Source organism: Vigna umbellata, chromosome 8 (assembly GCF_029865625.1).
Source record: "Vigna umbellata cultivar VRB3 chromosome 8, Vumbellata_1.0, whole genome shotgun sequence".
Lineage (NCBI taxonomy): Eukaryota > Viridiplantae > Streptophyta > Magnoliopsida > Fabales > Fabaceae > Vigna > Vigna umbellata.
In genome coordinates this window covers 25,665,471-25,690,639 of record NC_142172.1, presented here as the reverse complement: position 1 = coordinate 25,690,639, position 25,169 = coordinate 25,665,471, and the positions used below count along the sequence as shown (strand labels likewise).

Sequence of the window (25,169 nt, the reverse complement as noted above, 5' to 3'; positions counted from 1 at the left end):
ACATGGACCTAACCTCACGAGACCCTTGCGCCCAACCCTCCTTCCACAATGCCACCATCTACGACTCCTTCAAACCCTTCTGCCACCTCATCTCCCTCCACCATAAGCTCGTTTCTCCTTCAAGAACTGGCTCAAGAGACTGTAAGTCTGAGTAAAAGAGGATTTTTCCTGCGCCTTGCCAAACCTCCAGCCTTCCGACACTATGTTGCGGAAACATGACATTTTGAAGAGATTCCCAACAAGAAATTTTCACAAGAAAACTTGTGAAAGTGGATGAATGTTTGTAAAGGTGATATCTTGTGAGTGGTGGTGTATGCGTTTGAAGGGAGGAATGATTTTGCCGCTGGAATCAGAGGCCAAGAATAAGGAAAAATTTGGTGGGGTTTTGGATGCGACAATGTTTCTAATTTCTCTATTGTTTGTAGCGTTTGCTACTTTAAGTTACTTTGCTTTTGGTGAAGAAACTCAAGGGGTTATCACTACCAATCTTGGACCAGGCATGATAAGTGCTTTGGTGCAGTTGGGTCTTTGCATCAACTTGTTCTTTACTTTCCCATTCATGATGAATCCAGTGAACAAGTTGGTAGAGAGACGGTTGTGGAATTCTAAGTACTGTTTGTGGTTAAGGTGGTTGTTGGTGTTGGCGGTCAGTTTGGTGGCAATTTTTGTGCCTAACTTTGCAGATTTTTTATCACTTATTGGTAGTAGCATCTGTGTTATTCTTAGCTTTGTGTTGCCAGCTACGTTTCACTATTTGGTTTTCAAAGAAGAGATGGATTGGAGGGGTCTAGTTTTTGATGGGGCAATTGTGGTTTTTGGATTGGTTATTGTAATTATAGGAACCTGGTCTTCGTTATCACTGCAATTAAGAGTAAGAAGTTGATTTTGGTACATATAGATCACAAAGGCTTCCGATTTTTAGAGTATAAAATGCAAAACTGATGAAATCAGACCTTTACATGAAGCTCCGACCGCGACCGACAGCCAGCGGCGAGGCCCATGGCCTGACTGGATGAAGAACGTGCATTAGTTAATGGTCTTCGAATTCCAAATCCCTAATTCCCTTTTCAATTCACTCTTTCCTGGCCATTTTCAATTCCTAATCTATTATTTTAACACAAATCAATTCAATTTTGCCATATCATAATTCTTTAATTTAAATAAAAACTCCACCTAATCAAATCATGCACATCAGCATAAACACGTCAGCTCATTTTAACGCTATTTGTGACAATTTAACGGACATGGAAAAATTGGTTCAATTTTACAAATATTTGGACCCAATTGAGACCGTTTCAAATACGAGGACCCACTTGAGATTTCCCAACAAACTTGAGCACCATCCGAGGGTTTAAACCTAAAAACTATTAAAATTATTAACGTAGATAAAAATTACATATAAAATTTTTTAAACACAATTATTAATTAAACAAATATAAGGACTAAATGGATGTGCTTATGTTGCAACACCCCCGAAAATGGTATTTTAAGAAGTGATGGTAGTCTAAAAATAGTCAGACTCGATTATTTTAATATTAAACAATTTTCTTATAAATAGTTTTGTTATAAACAAGTTTCATTATTTTAAAACGTATCATCTCTCTATAAACCACTTTTCTAGAGTTCTCTACATTCTCTCTAAGAGTTCTAACTCCTGAGTCATCTCTTTGACAATCAGGAGGTACCTGATCGACCACGGCAACGATGTCTACAAATCTAACCGATCAGTTTCTTCAATAGAACAAGTAAGTTTTGACTCCCTTTTTCCCCTCCCGTTTCCAAATCTATTTTAGAGGAAGTTAATATGGTTGCATGTGAAATCATGCATCTCCTATATGTTCTTGATTCATCTAGGGTTTTAAGAACTTTGTCTGTTTTCAATTTAGTGTTTCGTAGGTTTGTCTAGGTATTTCCTTGCGGTCCATGTAATCGGTGGAGCGTTTTTAGAGTTTGGCAGATTCTTTGAGAGGTAAGGGAAGCCAGACTTTGTTTTAGTTGTGTTTGTAGTGTAAATTTAGTAATTATATAAATTTTAGACGTTTTAGTAAAAATTGGTGTCTTGGATAAATTTGACGTATGTAAATTGGTGTTTTTAATGATATGGTGTTATTATAATTGATGTGATACTATGTTTGTTGTTGTATACCATTATAATTATGTGTTTGGAGGTTGTATTGTGGTTTAAATGGTGATCTCAAAGTGGTTGGAGTACTAGAGAGTGAATTACTTGAGTTTTAAGCTTAAAAGAGGGGTTTTGGTGAATGAAATTGAGAATTTGGTATTGGAGTGAGATGGGAACTGGTCTAGAACTGTTTTTTGGTTAATTAGGACTTGTTAGAAGAGTTAGATGATTGAAAATTGATATGGAGTAAAGATTACGGGTTATAGTTGAAGTTTGGAAGTGTTTTGAAGGAAAAAGAAGGTCTTAAGTAGTGAAATTGGGAGAGAGGGATGGTAACATGGTTTGAGGCATTTGAGCTCTGTTATGAGATGTTTTATGACTTGTTTAAGCCTTGAAATGGAGGAAATCTGGTGTAAGAGTGTTTGGTGGTTGATAGGTAGAGTTTAGTTTGATTTAGAACTAGTTTTTGGGGGTTTCGACTAGTGAAAATTTAAATTATGGGTTATGTGATTAAATGGTCTTTTTAGAGAGTGTTAATAAGTCATTTAGGACTTGTTAGAGCCCCTAAGTTACTTGAAATTGTGCCACAAATGGTAGAATTCAATTTGGGTCCCTAAGTTGAGTTTTTAAGAGCTTTTGTGTGAGATTTTGAGTTCCCTTATTTAGATTTAGGTTAGAAGTGTTTAAACAAACTTGGTTAATTATAATTAGGTATATAACACAATCTATGAGTGTTAGAAGTTGGGAAAAATAGTTGGAATTGGTAAACTTGGTGTTGGTCGTGCAATTCTGCAGATTTTTGGTGTTGCAGATTATGCAGATTCACTGAGTGAATCCATTCGCTCAGCGAATGGTTGTAGAGGTAGGTCCCCTGTCTGAGGAATTTCGCTCAGTGAGAGGGTGCGCCGAGCGAGTGGTTGGGTCTAGGAACACTGTCAATTTTATTCGGATAGCTAACAGACTTGGTGCGCGGAGCGAAAATATCATATTTTTAACTAAGATTTTATATGTTTTCTTAAAGTGAGTACAATGTATGTGAATGTTTGAATGTTAGGTTTCTACTACTTGTTCTGGAGTATGAATTGAATAGTAATATGAATTAAAATACATAATGTTTGATTCTTGAAGTTATGTATGTATTGAAAGTATGGTTGATGAAGCTAATTTCATTATCCTCACGGAGAGGTTACATGGTGGTGCTCAGTGTTGTGATTTAAAGTGAAAGTATGTGGTTTCAAAGTAAGCTCCAAAGTGAATGCTCTTGATGAGGTTCAAGTATTTTAGAATGAATGCAGGAGCAGTCTTGGGGGTTATCCTGAAACTCCAATGGTCTTTCATTCTCACATAGAGAGGATTAATCCATATCATGAGAAGTAGTAGGAGGTCTTAGTCTTGGAGGCTTCTAGTATGCTCCAAGGCCCGGAACAAACTAACCTCGTGAGTGTGGTAGGGTGAAACCGATTGGCAATGACTTTGCAAAGCAGTAGAAGCCACCACGAGTGCACAACCCGTCATAGCTCGACAATCATTCTAAGTCTGGACAGTCTATTCATAATAGGTGTCTTGCATAAAGTGTTTGATGACTGTCTTGTGATATGTTGGTTGTATGTAACATGTTTTAAATGAGTTTATATATATATATATATATATATATATATATATATATATATATATATATATATATATATAAATATATCTATATCGTTCCTCAATTGTAAACTAGCTTACTCTTGCTTTTTTGTTGCTTGTCTTTGTATGTTGTTACTCTTTTGCGATGATCACCTAATGGTGTGAGCTTAGGGATTCACCTTTTCAATTGTTCCATCTTGAGGTGAGGGAGTAGCATATGAGTTGTTAGATAGATCTACAGAAGTAGATCTCTTCTTTGAAGGAGGTTTGTTTTATCTAGTCGTTATTTTAGCATCTATATTACGTTTCATTTTGGTACTTTTATACTATTAAAATGAGATGTTACATTAATGGTATCAGAGCAGTTCGTCCTTAGGAAGACCTGCGGATTGTGGGTTTGTCGTGTCTTCACTGTGAAAAATTGAATCTAAATGGTATGATTTACCATTTCCTCCAAGTGTAGATAATAGATTTTTGTATCTAACTAGAAGTTTTGAGAACAGAAAATGTATTGATAAGAGTAATAAGGATGCACACTCATGAATTTTACCAGAGATGATCTTCCTTTCTTAATTCTGAATGTTTGGAGAAAGAAAGAGTTGGGGGTTCCAGTGTTGTTGCCTTTAGTAATTTTTGTCTAGTTCTTGCCTTTGTGGTCGTGTATTATGCTCTATAGTGGTAGAGGAATGCAGATTCAAGGACAACTTGACATGTATACCTTCATTACTATTGGTTTAAGCCTTTGAGACAAATTCTTGCCTCGAAGATAAGGAGTTAAAAGACCAAAACTTAGGTTTCAAAGGATGAGTGAAGATATTGGAGTTTAGAAGGAATGTTTTTGGGTGAAGAAGTTTTCAAGAGCAGAGTCGGAAGATCAGTTATCGTACGTTTCACAAGAAGAGTTGAGTTCAAAGGCTAGAATAAGAGGAGCTTTAGGTAAGCATGGGTGTAGCAAGGTTTGAGAAATTAGTTTGGTTTAGTATATCAGTAACGTCAAAGGTTAGAAGAAAGGAAAGTGTTGGTTAGCAACAGAGTAGCATTGGGTGAAATTGGTAACATGGGTCAGTGTATCATTGATGGTTGAGATCTGAATAAGAAAAGTGGTGGATGGTTTGAAGCTTAAGTTAAGAAAGGAATAGGAATTCTAAAGTAGACCAAGGGGAATCGGTATCTAGAAAGGAAGTAGAAGAAGAAGAGTTTGAGAAGCAGTTGTATAAAACATAGAGCATATTTATGGAGAAATTAGTAGAAGGCAGAATTTCCAAGTTGAGAGAACATGAGGTCTTTGAAGAAGAATGAAGTATTGTTAGGATCTTAAGTTAAGTGAATAATTGGAAGGAAATAATCAAGTTTTCTCAACAAGTGGATGATTCAGAGTCAAGTTTAGAATGATGTTTCAAGATTAGTAGTTCTCATAGAAGAAAGGTTTGACCATGGGCCGAGATGAAGGGTTTCAAGTCTTGAAGGAAGAAGTACATTAGAATGTTAGTTTGGTAGGACAAGGTAAGGTTATGGAATTAAGAGCACGATGATTGAGGAAATGGGAAGAAAGGTCTCAAAACAGATAAAAATGGGGTATTTATAGTATAAGTTGTTGAAGTGATTTTCAAGATGATTAGAGAGTTGAATTGATTGAGAAGTTAAAGGATATGAAGCTGCAGATTAAGTTGAAGTCAGTTTTCATCAGGTATGGTTTGTGGTAGGTAGAGTTTGATCAAGAAAGAAGCATTTGTTAGATGTTGGGTTATAGAAGACAGTGAGACTGTGAGATTTAGAGCGGGTCAGAAAGTTTGCTTGAGGGGTAATGGTACTCTATGGTTCAGAGGTTCAGAGGCAAGCTTTGTGTTTCTAAGGTTCCGAGTTGAAGAGGTAATTCTTGAAGAAAGTTTGAGGGTATGTTGACAATGTTCATTATGGTAGGGGTTCCATGAAGATTTCTATTATTATGTGGCGTATGACGAGGTTATCAAAGGGCTTAGGTTGAAGGTTTGTGAAGTAATTTCTTTGTAGGTTTGAAGCTTGACCTTATGAGAGAATGGGTTGTTTATAACCCTTGTTCTAAGGGAGTTTTAGTTTTCCAGAGATGTTCCTTGTTTTGAGAGAAGGAAAACAGTGGTAACACATTAAGGGTGGATTAAGATATAGTGGAGAATCAATATTATGTGAATCAGGAAAGTTTGGCAAACTCAAGTGAAGGAAATATGAAGTTGTTTCTTTATTTTAAGATAGGAGTGTGATCACAAGGATAATTTGGTTGTGTTCCAATCTTTTTTCTGGTGGTGTTTTATCTTCAAGAAAAGTGTAGTGTTTCAAGAATAATAATCAGTGGTTATACATCAAGCATGGATCAAGTCAGAAAATGAGGACAAGTTGGAAGTGTAGAGTAGTCTTTTGATGTAAGAGTTTTTTGTTGGTGTTCTGAAGCAGGTACTAGAATTTCCACATTAGAGTGATGGGGTTCACTATTACATTGGTGACTAAAGTAGAACCAATGTTAATAGTTCATAATGGGATAATTCATGTTAAGTGTAAGGTGTGCAAGAGATAAGTGGTGGATTGGTTAAAACAGCGATAATTTGGACTTAGTTCAATCATTGGGAGAACTACAAGGTTATAGTGGAAGTGAAGAATTATAAGAGTTTTTGCAAGATCATAGCAGTTTTAAAGAAGGTTCTTCTAGGGTGAATCTTTACGAGTTACATTTGGCATGAAAAGAGCACCATTTAAGTAAATTGGTGAGCAAGGAAGTATGTGGATTAGAGTAGCACAACGGGTGTTAGTGGGCTTGTTCTTATCAGTACAAAGTTTGCGTGAAGCGTTTTCAAGATCATGTGTTTGTGGTTTATGAGTGATGGGCTTCTTTAAAACAGTAGTGATGTCGTTATCAAGGAATCAATTGGGAGTGTTCAGTAAATTTTAAAAGCTAGAAATGGGATTATGCATGGGATAATAGATGTGAAAGAGAAAGAATGAAGTGAGTCTATAGTTTCAAGTGGCAGTGTTAATTTTGAGGTGATAAAGTGATATAGGACGTTGAGCGGAGAAAGTGGGTCAATTGATGAAAGAGCGAATTGAGCTATGGTTTCAAGTGGTAATGTTGATTTTGAGGTGAGGAAGGGTTAACAGATGGTTTGAACAAAGAGGAGATTCAAGTTCTTGGTTTGATAAGGATTGAGTAAAGAGTTCGTTGAAGACTATGAGATTGGGGTCTGAAGGGAAGTAGTAAAGAGATTTCATTAGTATAGTTGAAATACTATAACTAGTGGGTTTCTCAAAATGGTTGAGAAAGCGCAGTGTGGACAGTCCTAGTTTGAGATGTATCATAAGTTGGCTTGGTACTAATTAAGCTAGTGATCTCAAGTCAAGGAGGATACAAATCTAAGTATGATTACAGGCTAGTGGGTCAAGAAATGCATATGGTTCAGGTTGACAAGTTGAAGGAGTGAAGGTGGAGTGTTCACTTTGTTTTGTCGTTGCAACGGAGAAAAATTTTACTTTGTTAATGAGATAGTATAGTTGGTAACTATGTTACTAAAGAGTGGAGATCAATAAAGCAATGTGAAGCTCTCAAAATGGATGTGGTTAAAGGTGATCAAGAGCATAACAAATGGTAGTCAAATAAGAAGTTGTAGTGATCAAGTTAGTGGTATGGTGGTTCTTAGAATAAACAAGAGGAGGTAAAAGAGTATCAGTCAAGAGCTGGTTTGAAGTTAAGACTAGCGGATGTTTTAGAAGAGAATTACAAGAAGTAATGGGGGATAGGTCAGGACTGGCAGTGTGGCAGACACAATACGGTGGTTATGTGAAGGAGAGGTTCTTAAAAGCTGAGGTGTTGAGGTTCAAATTTGTTTTGAGAATAATGGTTAAAACAATCTACATTATTAAACACTAGAGCATTTAGCACAGAGGCAAGGTTTTTCTTATTAGTGAGGTTGTTGGGGAGTAGTATCTTTGCCAAATAGGAGGTTGTATTAGAGAATGTGATGATAGTAGGTTGTTCCTTCTATCTAATAAGTGAATTTTCGAGGACAAAAAATTTTCTTGTTGGGAAGAATGTAAAACCCCAGAAAATGGTATTTTTAAAAATGATGGTAGTCTAAAAATAGTGAGACTCGATTATTTTAATATTAAACGATTCTCTTATAAATAGTTTTGTTATAAACGAGTTTCATTATTTTAAAACGTACCATCTCTCTAGAAATCACTTTTCTAGAGTTCTCTACATTCTCTCTAAGAGTTCTAACTCCTGAGTCGTCTCTTTGACGATCACAAGGTACCTAATCGACCACGGCAACGAGGTCTACAAATCTAACCGATCAGTTTCTTCAATAGAACAAGTAAGTTTCGACTCTCTTTTTCCCCTTCTAGTTCCAAATCTGTTTTAGAGGAAGTTAATATCGTTGCACGTGAAATCATGCATCTCATATACGTTCTTGATTCATCTAGAGTTCTAAGAACTCTGTCTGTTTTTAATTTGGTGTTTCATAGGTTCGTCAAGGTATTTCCTTGTTGTTCAAGTAATCGACGGAGCGATTTTAGAGTTTGGCAGATTCTTTGAGAGGTAAGGGAAGTTAGACTTTGTTTTAGTTGTGTTTGTAGTGTAAATTTAGTAATTATATAAGTTTTAGACGTTTTAGTAAAAATTGGTGTGTTGGATAAATTTGACGTATGTAAATTGGTGTTTTTTAATGATATGGTGTTATTGTAATTGATGTGATAATATGTTTGTTGTTGTATACTATTATAATTATGTGTTTGGAGGTTGTATTGTGGTTTAAATGGTGATCTCAAAGTGGTTGGACTAATGGAGAGTGAATTACTTGAGTTTTAAGCTTAAAAGAGGGGTTTTGGTGAATGAAATTTAGAATTTGGTATTAGAGTGAGATGGAAATTGGTCTAGCACTGTTTTTTGGTTAATTAGGAATTGTTAGAAGAGTTAGATGATTGAAAATTGATATGGAGTAAAGATTATGGGTTATAGTTGAAGTTTGGAGTGTTTTGAAGGAAAAAGAAGGTCTTAAGTAGTGAAATTGGGAGGGATGGTAAACTAGTTTGAGGCATTTGAGGTCTGTTATGAGATGTTTTATGACTTGTCTAAGCATTAAAATGGAGGAAATATAGTGTAAGAGTGTTTGGTGGTTGATAGGTAGAGTTTAGTTTAATTTAGAACTTGTTTTTGGGGGTTTCAACTAGTCAAAATTTGAATTATGGGTTTTGTGCTTAAATGGTCTTTTTTGAGAGTGTTAGTAAGTCATTAGGGACTTGTTAGAGCCCCTAAGTTACTTGAAATTGTGCCACAAATGGTAGAATTTAATTTGGGTCCCTAAGTTGAGTTTTTGAGAGTTTTTGGGTGAGATTTTGAGTTCCCTTGTTTTGATTTAGGTTAGAAGTGTTTAGACCAACTTGGTTAATTATAATTAGGTATATAATACAATCTATGAGTGTTAGAAGTTGGGAAAAATAGTTGGAATTGGTAAACTTGGTGTTGGTCGCGTAATTCTGCAGACTTTTGGTGTTGCAGATTTTTGGTGCTGCAAATTATGCAAATTCACTGAGCAAATGGATTCGCGCAGCGGATGGTTATAGAGGTAGGTCCCCTGTCTGAGGACTTTCGCTCAGCGAGAGGGTGTGCTGAGCGAGTGGTTGGGTCTGGGAACACTGTCAATTTTATTTGTATAACGAACACTTGGTGCGCTGAGCGAAAATATCGGATTTTTAAGTAAGATTTTATGTTTTCTTAAAGTGTGTACAATGTGAATGTTTGAATTATTGGTTTCTACTACTTGTTGTGGAGTATTAATTGAATAGTAATATGAATTGAAATACATAATGTTTGATTCTTGAGGTTATGTATGTATTGAAAGTATGGTTGATGGATGTAATTCCATGATCCTCACGAGAGGTTACCTAGTGGTGCCCAGTGTTGTGATTTAAAGTGAAAGTATGAGGTTTCAAAGTAAGTTCCAAAGTGAATGCTCTTGGTGAGGTTCAAGTATTTTAGAATGAATGCAAGAGCTCAGTCTTGCGGGTATCTTGAAACTTCAATGGTCTTTCATTCTCACATAGAGAGGATTGATCCATGTCATGAAGAGTAGCAAGAGGTCTTAGTCTTAGAGGCTTCCAGTATGCTCCAAGGGCTAGAAGAAACTAACCTCGTGAGTGTGGAAGGGTGAAACCCATTGACAATGGCTTTGCAAAGCAGTAGAAGCCACCACGAGTGCACAACCCGTCATAGCTTGGCAATCATTCTAAGTCCGGACAGTCCATTCATAATAAGTGTCTTGCATAAAGTGTTTAATGATTGTCTAGTGATATATTGGTTGTATGTAACATGACTTAAATGAGTTTATATATATATCGCTCCTCGATTGTAAACTAGCTTACCCTTGCTTTTCTGTTGCTTGTCTTTGTATGTTGTTTCTCTTTTGCGATAATCACCTAATGTTGTGAGCTTAGGGATTCGCCTTTTCAATTGTTCCAACTTGAGGTGAGGAAGTAACAGATGAGTTAGATAGATCTACAGAAGTATATCTCTTCTTTGAAAGAGACTTGTTTTACCTAATCGTTCTTTTAGCATCTATGTAACGTTTCATTTTGATAATTTTATACTATTAAAATGGAATGTTACATGTGTCATACTTAATTTACTAATATAGATAAAAATTACATATAAAATTTGGAACTAAATTAAATTAGAGAAACATATATAAAAATTAAATTGAGATTCGACATTGTGTTATCATACTAACAAAGTCATGTGACATAACTTTAAAATTAAAATAACACGTGGCAAAAAGATTTAAAAATGAAAAACACAAATCACTTGTATAATACTAATGAAAAAGTCCTGATTGCATCAATTTTTCACAAATCAAGATTAAATTAAGATCAGAAAAATTGGAAGACCAACTTAACATTTTTTAATGAAAACTGAAACAAAAAATTAATTAAACTTCTTTTTCTCATTTCTAATTTCTAAGGAATCAAATGAAAGGAAGGAAAAACAAATGGTTTTTTCTAGTGTTGTCAAAATGAACCATCTGACCCAACTCGGTCCAGTTCACCACAGGTTGGTCACTTAATAAGTCAACTCAACCCAGTTTGCTTCTTAGCAAGCTGAAAAAATCAAATCTAACCCGATTCACCACGAGTTAATGGATTAAACGGATTAACTCACTGACTCACTTAATTATAAGTTTTTTTTAATTCCAAAAGAAAAATAACATTTTTTTTCAAAATTCAAATCTAAATAAATATGATATTAAATTCTAAAAAAAATTCAAAATAATAGAAAATATAATACCATCTAAAATTATCTTAAACTTCAAATATAATTCAAAAACAAGTATAAAAAAACAAAATTAGGTCAACTGACAAGTCAATTCAACTTATCAAGAGTTGAATCCAACTGAGTCAAGTTTATAATGATCAAACATAAAATTAACCCTATGAAAATATGAATTATTTTTTCAACAAATAAACAAGGTTAACTCACCTATTTTCACAGTAGTATTTTTTTCATATTTCCCCCATTCTTCTTAGTGAAATCATATTTAAACTAAATGAAAATCAGGTATAACATAAAGACATCCATTAAATATCATTGCTTATTGTCGAAATACGATTACGATTCTAAATCTAATTAGAGAACACCCATAAATTTTAAGGATAAATATACTTTTTGATTCCTAAAGTAAAGTAAAATTAAAAATATTCCTAATCGAAACTTTGATGTTTTAATATTTGATCCATGTATTTTCAAAAATAACTTGGTGAATCGATGGGTTTAAGTAAATTGAATCCGAATGAAACTGCAATTTATTTTATCACTTGCACCTCTCCAACCTTCATAGCGCCAACATTGTGAATCCCGCTCCAGCTTTTTCATCCTCACTCACCTAAATCTTCATATTTTTCATAAACTAAAAGCATTTATCCCTATTTTCATAATGTTGCATGTAAATTTTCTTCTGATATAAAGAACAAGGTCAGATCAAGTTACCCAATTTTCATTGTTTTAACCCATGACTTGATCAAAATGGCTAGATTGCAAAAAAAAATGCAAACCTAACTTTCGCCTCTCAACTCAATCCAACTTATTAATTTTTGTTCGGTTCAATTTTTATTCTGTCAAGCTAGCTGATCACGTTCTCACCTCCAACTAAAATATCATTAATTCTCGTTTTACGTATTTCCTATTTAATAATGACTATAATTTATCACAAAGAATGAGATTAAATAAAAATGTTCTAGTCTGAATGCATTTTACTTCTATCAAAGTATTCATTATTAACCTGCATGCATTAACAATTAAATATCAATATAGTAAAATGGAAGCAATAATAAGAGTAAAAAAATTACCAACCCGAATCCTTCACTCTGACGACTACTGTGCCACTAACCTGATCCAGCTGGAAATAATTAGCAAATAATGGAAGGTGAAAACAATAGTTCATGCTTCCTACATGGTAAACACCGAAACATACTATTGTTTGGTGTCTATGCGACCCAGAATATTGATATTTTCATACAGGATGAAACCAATAAAGAAATGAACTTCTAATATAATCAATGTGTTCTATAGGAAAAATCAATAAATTAATAATCAATGTCTAAATGAATTTTCCATGTTACAGAAAATTACAAATTGTATTGACAACAGATGGGTCAGGAGAAATGAGAATTATACAGCTTTCTATTATCCACCATCATCAGTAAAGCTTACTCTGTTTGTTATCCCTCTTGAGCTGAACCTTTAATTTCTTACCACCTAATTGGCAACCGTTCATCATACTAATGGCAGATTGAGCAGCTTCTGGAGTATCGTAACTAACAAACCCTGAAAACGGGAGCTAATCAGATACAAGCTCCACCCAAACCTCATCAAATTCATCAACAGGCCTAACAGTCTTACCAAAACATTTGCTTACGCCAGTCGCTTTATCAACAAAAATTTTAGCACTCAAAACTCTACCAAACTGTTGAAATGCATTTGCAAGCTCTTCATCTCCATATTCTTGAGGAATGTGATAAATAAATAAATTGGCACCGGGTGGTCCTAAGAAAAATTAAAATAATGAAAATAAATTCAATTATCAAGGGAATTAACATTTCCCGCTCTAAGGAAAGACATGGGAAAAAGGCTTATTATATGTTCATACAAATGCATGCATGTTATGTACACACAACATACACAAATAAAGAATATAGATGATAACAACCTTCAATCTGACCATTGGAACTTTTACTGGCACCAGAAGATGAATAGTTGCTATTCCCACCTGCAGGTGAAACAGAACCAAGAGAACTACTCACTGGCCTCGGACTTGCAATTCCTCTGGGATATACCATTGGATGCTGTATACCTGGCATGGCAGGATATGAGCCCATGTAACTCGCAGGAGGTGCAGGATAATTTCTAGGGTTCATACTGTGACCAAGTTCAGGCCTCACTGCATTTACTTGGTTCATGTTCATATTATGAAAACCTGGTTGATTCTGCATTGGTGGAAAACGGTATGGCACGAGCCCATAACTGCCAGGAGCCTATTAAGAAAACATGATTATTCAAACATATACCTCCTTCAAGATGTTAGGCATGAAAAATAACAAACATTAATTCATAAATGTAATAATATCGGATAAAGCATTATGATTAAACTGAAGAAAGCTCACTGAATTAAGGAGAAAAATGCAACATATTCTACTAGCGCATTACAACAAAACCAACCTGATAACCATATCCATTATATGGAGGAACATAACCCATTGGCAAGGCTCCATATAATGAGGGTTGTTGAGGATCAGCATGAGGCATGTTAGAAACTTGGGACTGTGCTTTTTGAGCCCTTCGAGCTTGTCTTTCCTTTTCAGTATCTGCCCATTTAACAACCAAAGGAACACCTGAACCCTGCAGAAAGAAAAATAATCATCAGATTTCAATTGTCTGAATTCATATAATTCAGTTAGCCATTTCATTGACAATTTTCACCACGTATGAGTAGTAAAAATATCAACCACTAAGGAAGAAAAGTTCTATTGTCTGTGTTAACATCGTAAAAAATAATTAGGTTCAAAATGAACATAATATTTCATTTGTCAACGTCTGAAACATTAGTGGCTGTGGGGTGGAAATGTAAATTTGAAGTAAATCCTATGCCAATTAGTTTTGAATGAATGCACGTCTAACTCCTCCTCGATGCTAGTTTCCAAGTGTGTTAGCTTCTTCTGTATATTTATCTCATCATATGTATGATTGCCTATGTGCAAAACTATGTTTCTGTATAACAATCCCAAGTTTGAGCTACATTCAGATAAGACTCTTTTAATGCAAAACATATAGCAAGCCTCACAGGCCAGGACTTGAATTTTCTCTTTTGCCAAGCTTGAATTCTGTTCAACCCCGTCATATAAACATCGAGTCAACTGAAGCCCACAAACTATCTTACACAAACTAAATGGAGGCCCGTTTCCCTTTCATAAATTTGCAGGGCCAAAACCAGCTCTACACTTCTAAATCAAGAGAAGGATTAAATTAGAATAATAAGTCAAGTATTGGTGCTCCAGCAATGAAATCTAAAACACATAATTAAATGTTCACATTCCTCACCAACAGGATTTTGCGGCTAGAAGCTGCTTCAAGGTCCAAAGTGCTGCAATAACCATTTAAGACTAAAATTGTAACTTTAGTTTTAAAGCATGCACTTTTCCATTCTACCACATTAGGAACAACAAATATGTTCCTGGATCTAAAACAGCTCCCAATAATGTCCAATCCATTATACTGAAGATTAGTCAGTGCTAATTTACAATTTAGCCAACAGTATCGGCAAAATTGAAAACAGTGCCTCCAAATTGGACATTATCATCAATTATCTGACCACATAGTTGCATTCACAAGATGCATTAAATCAATTTCTCCCATGCCCTACATAATAATCACATAGTAATGAAAAATGCCCAAACACTCAGTGTTACACACGTGTTCCACTAGTACCAGTAACCAAATCAATAAATACTGTGAAATATTCATGTGATGATTTTAACAAACCCCAACCTCCATTGTATGCTTTCCATTGATTGCCTCAAGAGCAGCTACGGCCTGTTCTTTGGTTTCATACTTCAAAAATGCACACCCTACACAAAGAAGCACAGCTACAATAAAGCTTTGCTACTAAGAAGCTCCAAATCCCAAAAGGAACAAAGGATAGCTTCATATGTAACATTAGGCACCTTTACTTGTCTGCTGAGAACCTCTTAAAATCTGTAAATCCTTTATGTCTCCATACTTTGAGAAAAGATCCGAGACCTCATCTTCAGAAATGTTCTTTGGAAGCATGCCAATAAAGAGTTTGTGTTCTGGACACAGATAACAGAGTATTATTTACGGAGACACAATAGCCGTCTTAAAGTGAGAAGAGGAACTTTGCATTCTTTACATAATGCGTAACAAAGGAGTTGCGGAACAAAATATTTAACTACAACATGAAGATATATCAAACCTAATCTTTCCAATTCGCCATCAGCATACTTCACTTGCAACGGACTGGAAGCCTAAATTGGACACAAGAAATAGGATGCTTACCAATCAGAAGGAGAAAAGTATTGCGTCAGATCATAGTAACTAAAGTAAAAATGTCATGTGTCATCAATTACACTCATGCGGGCAGTCCAAAATACAAATATTCTAAATTTGATTCAGCTTGTAAGGCATGTTTCAGTCGCAACTATCTGGACCAACAATTAAACAGAATAGTAGATACCCAGCCTGGATGCCTAAGCAACCAACTGAAAGTGGAGCATGGTTCAGAAGGACCTCTGCTGCCCATTAAAAATATCAAAGATGCATAAAAGCATGTTTTCTAAAAGAGATCATTGACTCATTAACACTTACTTTTACTTTTTCAGTATACAGAAAAACAACATCGATTCCCAAATAATGAACACGTATTGCTCACCGGACCGCAACTTTGAAAACAAATTTGAACTGTGTGCATATAATCTCAGAAAACTTATAAAGAATTACACGATTGACTTCAACTTCAAGTTGCAAAGTGCAAACCCTTTGACGACCAATTATCCCTACGCTTAAATCAGTTTAACAGGCATATATTTCATAATGATAAAAATAAACTATAAAATAAATCTTATTTATATTTCTATTCGATTTCTCAAAGTTAGCAAAGATTGAGGCCTACCCTAATAATATTAGGTGTTTAGTTAAACCGTGATAGTGTGCGTAGGCTGCCCAAATATCAAACATAGCAAGTACTAGATATATGGATAGATTCAAATTGCTAAAAATAGAGAGATGTAGTGGGCAAATCAAGGGGTGGTGGTCAGCATCAGCGACTTTTATAGAAGCAGCCACCTATTCCACACTAGGATTCAAATTCCATGCCATCAAAACATTCCACTTTGAACACTCTCCAAAAGCAGACAACAACAAGAAGAGGAAAAACGAAGATGCTGGAAGCCCACTCACCCCAGGCAGCGTTTTCTTGTTGTGACAGGCATTGACCGCCTTATCTGCTTCTTCCCTGGACGGACAAATCAGAAAGCAGCATCCTGCGAGCAAACAAACACAAATCCGAAGCATTCGACCACGCACATTTGAATTTGAATTGAAATTGGAGTTTGGGACGGTTAGTACCTCGGGAGGCACGAGAAACTTTGTCTCTGATGATGTTGACCTCGTCAACCAACGCGAACTCCTTGAACATTGCAAGCACTTCATCCTCCGTCATGCGCTTCGGCACTTGACCTACGAACAGCTTCACACTCTCCTCGCTACTCGATTTACTCTCTTCCTTCACCTCCGCCATTAATGACAGCCACAACTACCACCAATCTCTCTCTTTCTCTCTCTCTCTCTCTCTGCTTTTCTCCGAGTAACACTCTCTCTTGCTTTTCTTCTTCCGCTACGCTTCTTTCTCCAAAATCTTGGCGTGTAGCTTCGAAAATTTGGGCGCCTGTGCCTCTACGTGTCGTGTGATTTGGTTTGGATTGGAGTGGTCGCAGGGAAATAGCAACAGCAATTGCAATAGGAATAGCAGACGCGAACTTAGATCTTCCATAATATTTTCATTAATAAATATTATTAATATTGTATAGTTATTTTGAAATTAGAAAATAGGATGGCATTGTGAATAGTGAATAATGGTTTGAGTAAGGGCTGGAATGTTGGAAATTTTACGAAGATGCCACCAGGTACAGCTGTTCAGGAAGTGGGCTTGTTGGTTCGTCGTGGTGGTGGTAGTGGCGTAGTGGGTGCTGCTGGTGGGGTGGGTGCCCTTCATTCTTCAATCTTTATTCTCACTCAACTTATTAATTAAACTTCTAATCTTATAATCTAATCTAATCCAAATTCTAATCATTTTCTTCCTAATAATAATACCACTGTCTAAACATTCACGTGAAAAATAATAATCGATGTCATTATACACGCTGTTATCACCTAATCTATAGGTTTTTGTGTCCCGGAAGAAATGGATCGGATAAATTCATAATATATCAAATACACCATTTTTATTTTAAATAGTTTTAATTCTTATAGATTAACAAAACCATTTATACTAATCGTAAACTAAAAGAGAAATAAATATTAATTTTACCACTAAATAAACAGATATTTATTCATTAAAAGATTTTTTAATCTTATATTAGTATAAAATTAAAACTAATTTGGATAAATTAAATAAAAATTTAAAATTACAAAACTTACGTTTACTCTAATAAATTAACCTAATCATAACTGAACTAATTTAATCTAAATTGATCAACTTTTTAAAACTTAAATAAACAAACCCAGTTAAATATACTCAAGTGAAATTTAGTTTTACTTTAAACTCACACCAATCCAAGTCTTAATCATGGCCACTGCACAATAAAGTATCAAATTCTCATATTCCTTATAATATTATCTTAATATGGTGTTTGAATTTTGAAAATCGCTATAGACAAAATTGTCTATCCATATCAAGGTCCGTTAATTATACGTTGTCCCTTTATAAATTTATAATATAATTTAGTTTAAAACGAGTTAGGCAGAATTAGAAAGCGTCCCATAAAGCAGTTACCTTGTCTTATTTCAGTAATCAAATTTAGTTGCAGATGGTTAATGAGACAAAGATAATGATAAATACTCTCATTGTTTCTTAATTCCTTGGAAAACAAAGAAAATAAAGCAACAAAACAACAACATCGTAATAACTTGTACAAAATATGCTAGTTGGACATAGACGTTGGAACCTGTCTTGTCAAGAAACTCATAACTTTTGCTAAAAAAATGCACACAGCAATTCCCTTCTGCAATGAATGAGTATTTAGAAATCTAAAGTACATTGAACACATAGCATTTTTTTCTAATCATGAGCTGCAGCTGAACTTTGTCCTTTTCATGCCAAACCTGTTTCTCCAAAAGAGAATTTTAAAGTGTTAGACCAGTTCGACAAGGCCCTATTCTACCATACATCTGCATTTACTTACTGTTCTTTTGCTTTCTAAGATTTTAAATTCCATTCCTTTGTAATTTATTATTATTAAATTCTTACTATAGATCATGTTTTTTACTAATATCATTTTTTTGGAAAGTTATGGAACCTAAGAATCAAGACAAAATGTTTACTGTCTGATTGATTAATTTCAACATAACTATAACCTTAATCAGTAACAATTACTCAAACTACAAAACCAGATGACTTTTATTTTTTCTGTATGGTAAGGCAGATTAACAGCAATGACAGTTAATTAATCTTGCTTCTTTTTTTTAAAATTTAAGTATTTTAGTTTGAATCCATCTCATTTTGTGAGATGTAATTGTAACAATTGTGAGAACTATATTGAATTAATTTTAGTCCTAAACTCTAAATGACTCTAATAGTTAACATGAAAAAGTAAGTTGGTAATAATAATGTTTGAAACATGGATAACAATAACAATTGGAATGATTAACTTATTTAAGTATCAACAATATGAAAAGTGGTTAACCATAGTAATGAAAGAAAATTGTTTCAAAATTTATTTTAACAGCCAAAAAAGTAAATAATAGTTTTGAAAAGTAAGTTAAACATGTTTGAAAATTGTCATGAAACCAAAATGCACAAACACTGTAAAAAAATTACATTATTATTCAAGGAAAAACCATGACCATATACTCCAAATTTAATTTTCTCATGCGCATGCTATGGTAATAAGGATTTTTTATGCTTAAAATATACATAAATTAGATTGTTAAGATCGTGTCAAAACAGAAAAAAAAATATAAGGTTTTTTGGTAAGTCATTATCTTGTCCTGATAAATTAGACAATGTTAATCACAGAATTATTGGGATTATATTGGACGCTACATAACACCAATATCATTATTGAGATTATGTGGAGAAGAAACTAGACAGTACTATTGGTTTAATTGGTGAGTCAGAGGCTTTTTTTTCCCTTACCCAGGCAATTGAGAGAAAATTACTCGTAATAATAGCATTGCTAATCACAACGGCCGAAACCAGACTAAAGAAAGAAACTTCCTTAAAAGCAAATGAGTTGGTTGCAACCAAAATTCCAATCAGGAATGTCTTGCACGTTATACCTAAGAGTATGTATCTTATCAAGTTTCTCCAAAAATGTACTTGCTGATCAAAATCCCCGACAATTAAATAGCCTTGAATACAAAACAAGAACAGGAAGTAAAAGCACACACTATTTGAGAGAGGATAAAACTATCTAAAGATCCAAACCATCCATGCAAAAAACAACCAATATTCAATACCCTTTTGTTAATACAATTGTGGTGGTAAGGGAGAAAGTACAACAATTCTGAGTCTCTCTAACTGGTCAATACCACAATGCAGTAAGCCTGGAAAGAGAAAAAAAAACAGCATGACAACTGCATGGTAGAGAAATGAATCTCATAATATTCATTGCGTTATTGCAGGTCAAAAATGTAATCTGGTTCACGGGGGAATGCACTTCAAGTGACTGGGCAAATAACGAGAAACAAAAAAGAATTTCTCCAATTGGGAGGGGTTTTGTATGCAAAGGAATTATTAGTTCTTCAGCATTTCATTAATTGTAGTGGTTAGTTGGTGTAGGCACTGGCTATCAGTGGAGATTCCTGTCACTAGATTGCCTTCAATCCAGCGAGTTTCCTTAGCTCCTCGCACAGTATAAATGTAATTGTGGTTTGTGGCCCTAATCTTGCAAAAATTGCAAAGCCCCTGACACAAAAGTTACAGCATAAGTAAACTACTAATACACAAACAGTAGTTGGGATTTGTGAAAATGTCAGTAAGTCATTGATCATAGAAGATTTTTTATGATGTGAAAAAAAAAAAGAGCTAAGGAACAAGAATCATGTTGACCAACATAAACTCACCCTTTGTAAAGTCCCCTTGGACCCTCACTGAGCAGTACCTGGTACCAAATAAGAAATGCATCATATAACAACAGTAATTTTATAGTGCGTGCAGTTATGCAGATATGAATGGCATCCTATTCATAGTTGGGGTTTATGGAAGTCATTTCTTTATTACTATTACAAACTACTATAGTAAACAATTTCATCTGACTTTGATTCTCTAAACTCATTCAGAGAGAATTGATTTAGGGCTTCTTCTTCTTTGTTGTTAAGTATCTTTCGCTCTTTCTTGAATAATATTTTTCATTATAGACACAGGAGGGAGGCCAAGAATTTTCTAATCCAAAATACAATGCAATCATTCTTCTTGAACCTTTCAGGTGTTATTACATAAGCAGCCAGCACAGATTTTCTCTCAAAAAAGAATCAGGACAAGCTAGAAATGATTTCATGAATGCATGAAAGTAACATAGAACTTGTAGGCTGTTAGAATAATTACTATTTTATATCATCATTAACGCTAGTCTGGTAGACCAGTAATGAGTAGTACTTAGTTTTGTACCTAGAGGTCTAGTGCAGATTCTTGGTGTTCCATGTACTCTTGCTTTTTCAATATATATAGAAGAGAATGGGAGGGATCTGTTAAGCCCTTAGAATATATTTTTTATCAGTTTTTAATCTCAAGTAACAGCACCAAATTATCAATTAAAGTCATCCTTTCAAAGCAAGACAAACTAAGAATTTACCGGATTCGCAATATGCTAACCAAAGAAATGCTCGTCAGAAATAGTTTAATGAAGGTAGCAATAGAATAAACTTACAACATCTGTATAAACCTCACAGGAACGAAGTTATTAGAAGACTAAATATGCCCAGCCCAATGAACAAATTGATTTAAAGGTCAAGGTCAATTGCTTAATATTTCCGAAGAATAACGATTTTAAATGCACAACTATGGCCTCCACTAAAGAATTTTTCTTTTCCTTTTACAAGTTCCAGCAAGGAGAATTAAAAAAATTTTGTTCCCCAACTCCCTTTAGTCCATCAAACCTCGCCCTTGAGAGTCAGGGAGTCGTCTCACATAACACTATGATATTACGCGATGTCCCATTCTAGAAAAAATTTGAGCTATGCTCTTTGGACCCTGCTACAATCAAGCAGTCATCATCATCATCAAATAAAACTGCCTGTCCCTTTATATCATTTCAGGGTTCAGCCACAAAAGTTTGTGAAGGTATGAAGAATGATAAATCTATATTGGGCAACAATATAAACTAATTGGGTAAAGGAACCAAAGATTGGGATAAAAGAAAAGATAAAAAAAATTAATACCTGGTATGCACAATGAAACCCTCCTTTATATATTCTAATTCCCGAGGCTTCTCGTTGCAGCATGAGACGTGTTTTAACCATATCTATGGGTGCAGTTACAAGGGTGCTCAGTATGCCTGCAACAGAGCTTGAGCTATACAAGGAGCAAACCGTGATTACTTCAGCAAGGTCAGATAATGGAAAAGAAATTATTTAAAAAATAATGATAAATTGTGAAGGCACAAGTTCAGTGGTATGCCAATCTAGAAAAAAGAGTGTTTCAGTTTGTCAGATGAACAAAACAGGTTAGACAACTTCCATAAGATATGTACTTTAGTTTTGATACACAATAAAATCATATTATATTATTCACATTAATAATATAATTTTTTGTTCAAATTTCTTTAGTCTTATTATTCTAAGTGTCACCAATGATTTCGATCAATTTTCAGACCTTAACAAATATTCCATTTACTTTGAATCCGCTGGCATCAGAAAAGATGTAAAGAAGAAGCAATATTAGTAGCAGTGTCATACATCAAATGTATAGGAAATCCTTCTTCAAGAGATGTCCACCTCACTAAAATCTGCAAAATAACAAAATTTAACAAATGATAAAAAGGTTAACAGCGAAGACAAAAATGAACCGGGGAGAGAAGCAGAAAAACAAAATTACGCTTTAAAAGTTGACCTGCTTGGTTTCGTCATATGTAGCCAGCTGGGATGCAGTCAAGACTGCTGCTCTGGCCATGGCAGGGCCCACTCCCTTCCACAAAGCTTTGATTCCCTCTTCAGATAAAGTCCTTCGAAGCTCTGAAACTGGTCCACTCTTTCTCATGTCTGGATTCATTTGCAAACGAACCTGATTGTGGGAATATGATTTTGAAGAAAAAGGAAAAAAACATTTAATTTAATACTAAAAGATATGAGACTCACCTTGAGAACTTCCATTGGATTTGTCAGCGCAGTTGCAATTGCGCCAGCGAACATTCCCGAAGCAATTTTAACTAAAACATTGGAGGAGCCAAAGGCAAGATCACAGGCATACTTAGAGGGTTCATAAAGGCCCAAGCGGAGTCCTCCGTAAACAAGTGACCTTGTAAGAGCAGGTGTCAAACCTTGATACAAAGACTTTGGTCCTTCATTTTTTACCGCACTTATAAATATTTTTCCCTGGACAAATGCGCAGCTGATAAACTTTTGTATTATAATGTGATAACTAAGGTCTAAAGACGAAAGATTGTACTCAGCAAACTACCATTCCACTCAAAGGACCTTTCTGGCCTACAAGTTGCATTTGTAGCCTTACTTTCAATACATCTGCACAGAACATAGAAACATATTATATATGCAGCATCACCTTGTTCTTTCATTCATAGATACATCAAACCAGTCCTCAAGATATAAGCGCTTATACAGTTTAGACACCACTTTGTCATAGCACTTTCAACATTGATGAGAAAATGGAGTAAGTGGATTCTAACAAATTCATAATTTTTTATGCATGTGAGTAAGTTTTATTTTAGTACTATTCATTCTCAACTTTGAGATCTTGATTTTGAGAACCTCTATTCTATACCAACCTCTATTCTAAAGAACCTTGAAACTAACTATTTATTCTCTCATCAACAGTTAAGATTTCCCACTAAAGCTAAGTAAATCCAATCTCTACAAGCACACAGTGCCACGTTTTCTGTAAGTCAGATAATATTCCATACAACTCAATTCACTCTCAAACCCCATCTTTATAGGATATACTGAACATTAAAATTGGCTTAAATGTCCAACTTTTCCCATTAATATGTACATTAATATGAATTCAAATTGACCATTGCAGGACCAATCTGATGACATGCATAGACTAAAGGAAGCTGAAAAGTGGTTCTATACTGATAAACAGTTTATACTCAACCAAATCAACGAATTCAAATTGCAATTATGCACAAACCAGGGTCACAGACAGCACTTGATGCAAGGTAGTAGGTGAAGTATGAAAATACTACTTTAGAAACCCAAGTTAATATCAAAACAGCCCTTAGCAGAATAAACATAAAGTAGTAGCAAGGAATACAGCGAGAATCAAGGCACCTAAAGGGTGAGTAACTCCAGTTGCAACCGCCACGGAAAGTCCACTGGTAGCAAAGTGGTTGAAAACAGTGGAAGGCGACGCAGCCCAGTTCTGCTTCTCATCATGTTCGAGTCCTGACACATTTTCTTCTCAATACCCATCATTCAAAATTAAAACTTTGTACTTGACATGCAGAAGAAATCACGGGTACCCGATGTTACATTTAAAAGAACGAAATCATTTTGTTCAATTTGGTATTTTGGTTAAAGGAATAGAAGCAAACATAACCTGAAGGTGTGGAATTTTTGGAGGTTGAATTCTCAGGCATGTTGTAGCTTTCTCCCGATCACTGTGTGCGAAAACTGAAATGCCTTAACAGATCTTACTCTTTGATTCGTGATTCGAAACTGGGCACATGCATCCCCAGGTGAAGAGAAAACACCTGCTCCTGCGGGTTCGGGAAAGGAGAAGTATATGACTAAACAAATAATGTTCTTTTTGTTGAAATTAAACAACTAATAAATGAATTAACCATCAATCTCTTCTCAAAAATATATTTGAAGGATGGATTAATTATTTAGATTATTTTAATTCGGGGACCCATTAATAACAGTAGAATCGATGATTTATTCTACAGGAAAAAAAAAGTAGAAAGTGAGAAGAAAATAAATGGAAGAAAATACTTTTAGTAATGGTGTATAGAATTTTTCCCATGATTTTACAATAAAAAGAGTTGTACAAAATCTCTCAGAAATTTTAATTATATGTGATGAGAGAGACTAAGATTCATAGATATTGTAATTAATTTAAAAATGCTAGTAATACAGTCTTTATATTAATAGAAATTATTAAGAAAAAACAAAATTATGATGGATTTCACTTCTCATCCCTCTTAAAAACAAATGGTGTATTAACATTTTTTAAAAAAAATTATATTAATTTACCATAAGACCTTTAATATGAATAAAAATTACACATAAACAAGTATTGAACTTATTTTGATTATTTGTCATGTTCTTTTTAAGATTTTGTATTTGATTTTATGGATTTGAGAAAGTGGTGTAAGTAATTTTGTGTTTTTCTAACGACAAAGTATAAATATATTTAAATATTATATTAGAGCATCTAGTATGGTTCAATCCATATACAAAAATAGTTATGTATTTGATTTGTTTGACATAGTTCCTCGTACTTCGTGAAGAGACTAAGTTTACATAATTTGAACTTCCTCTAGTATATCCTTCATACATGATTTTGATAGATTTAACAAACCTTTCAAATTAGTGAATATTAACACATGTAAGATATAATCAATAAAAATTAATGAATTTCTTGCTTCCCCGTCTTTGCTATGGTTACCTTGTACATTCCTCATAATAAGCTCTCGTGCCCATGCTTATAACAGTTTATAACACCTCAATTTTTTCTTGCTAAAATTTATAATTACCAAAAATTACATAATTTAAAATAGGGTTAAATATGTTTTTAGTTCCTAAACTATCATGTTATTTTGGGTTTTGTCCTTCTTCGAAAGGTTTGTTCATTTTCGTCCTAGTTAGAAAACTCGTATTTTTAGTCCTTAAAAAGCAACCGTGTTAGATTTTCTGTAAAGTGGCTAACGGTGAGCCACATGTTATGTAACTTCCATGTTAAGTGTGTGCCACATTTCTCTTTTTTCTTTCTTTATG

At 34.5% G+C, this 25,169-nt stretch overlaps 2 protein-coding genes and 1 pseudogene across 3 annotated transcripts; 1 reads left to right on the top strand and 2 right to left on the bottom strand.

Annotated features, from left to right (window-relative positions):
* The first annotated feature begins 397 nt into the window (after positions 1-397).
* LOC124824816 (amino acid transporter AVT3B pseudogene) lies at positions 398-883 on the top strand (annotated as a pseudogene).
* Positions 884-12,286: 11,403 nt separating this feature from the next.
* RBP-DR1 (RNA-binding protein-defense related 1) lies at positions 12,287-16,832 on the bottom strand. Of its 2 annotated transcripts, XM_047297329.2 has the most exons (10): positions 16,404-16,832; positions 16,236-16,318; positions 15,253-15,304; positions 14,984-15,109; positions 14,808-14,887; positions 13,482-13,661; positions 13,117-13,297; positions 12,973-13,032; positions 12,666-12,809; positions 12,287-12,590 (listed from the first exon to the last, which is right to left on the bottom strand). In XM_047297329.2, exons 1-10 carry the CDS (start codon positions 16,573-16,575, stop codon positions 12,463-12,465), a joined length of 1,206 nt encoding a protein of 401 aa, XP_047153285.1. In that variant the 5' UTR covers positions 16,576-16,832; the 3' UTR covers positions 12,287-12,462. The 2 variants fall into 2 exon arrangements, with proteins under 2 accessions (XP_047153285.1, XP_047153284.1); XM_047297328.2 differs by having other exon boundaries at positions 12,973-13,297; positions 16,404-16,830.
* Positions 16,833-19,488: 2,656 nt separating this feature from the next.
* On the bottom strand, positions 19,489-23,977 carry LOC124824819 (Mitochondrial substrate carrier family protein). Its single transcript, XM_047297330.2, has 9 exons — positions 23,770-23,977; positions 23,502-23,615; positions 22,672-22,733; positions 22,350-22,586; positions 22,105-22,275; positions 21,951-22,000; positions 21,435-21,567; positions 20,121-20,158; positions 19,489-19,962 (listed from the first exon to the last, which is right to left on the bottom strand). Exons 1-9 carry the CDS (start codon positions 23,807-23,809, stop codon positions 19,866-19,868), a joined length of 942 nt encoding a protein of 313 aa, XP_047153286.1. The 5' UTR covers positions 23,810-23,977; the 3' UTR covers positions 19,489-19,865.
* Between the last annotated feature and the right edge of the window lie 1,192 nt (positions 23,978-25,169).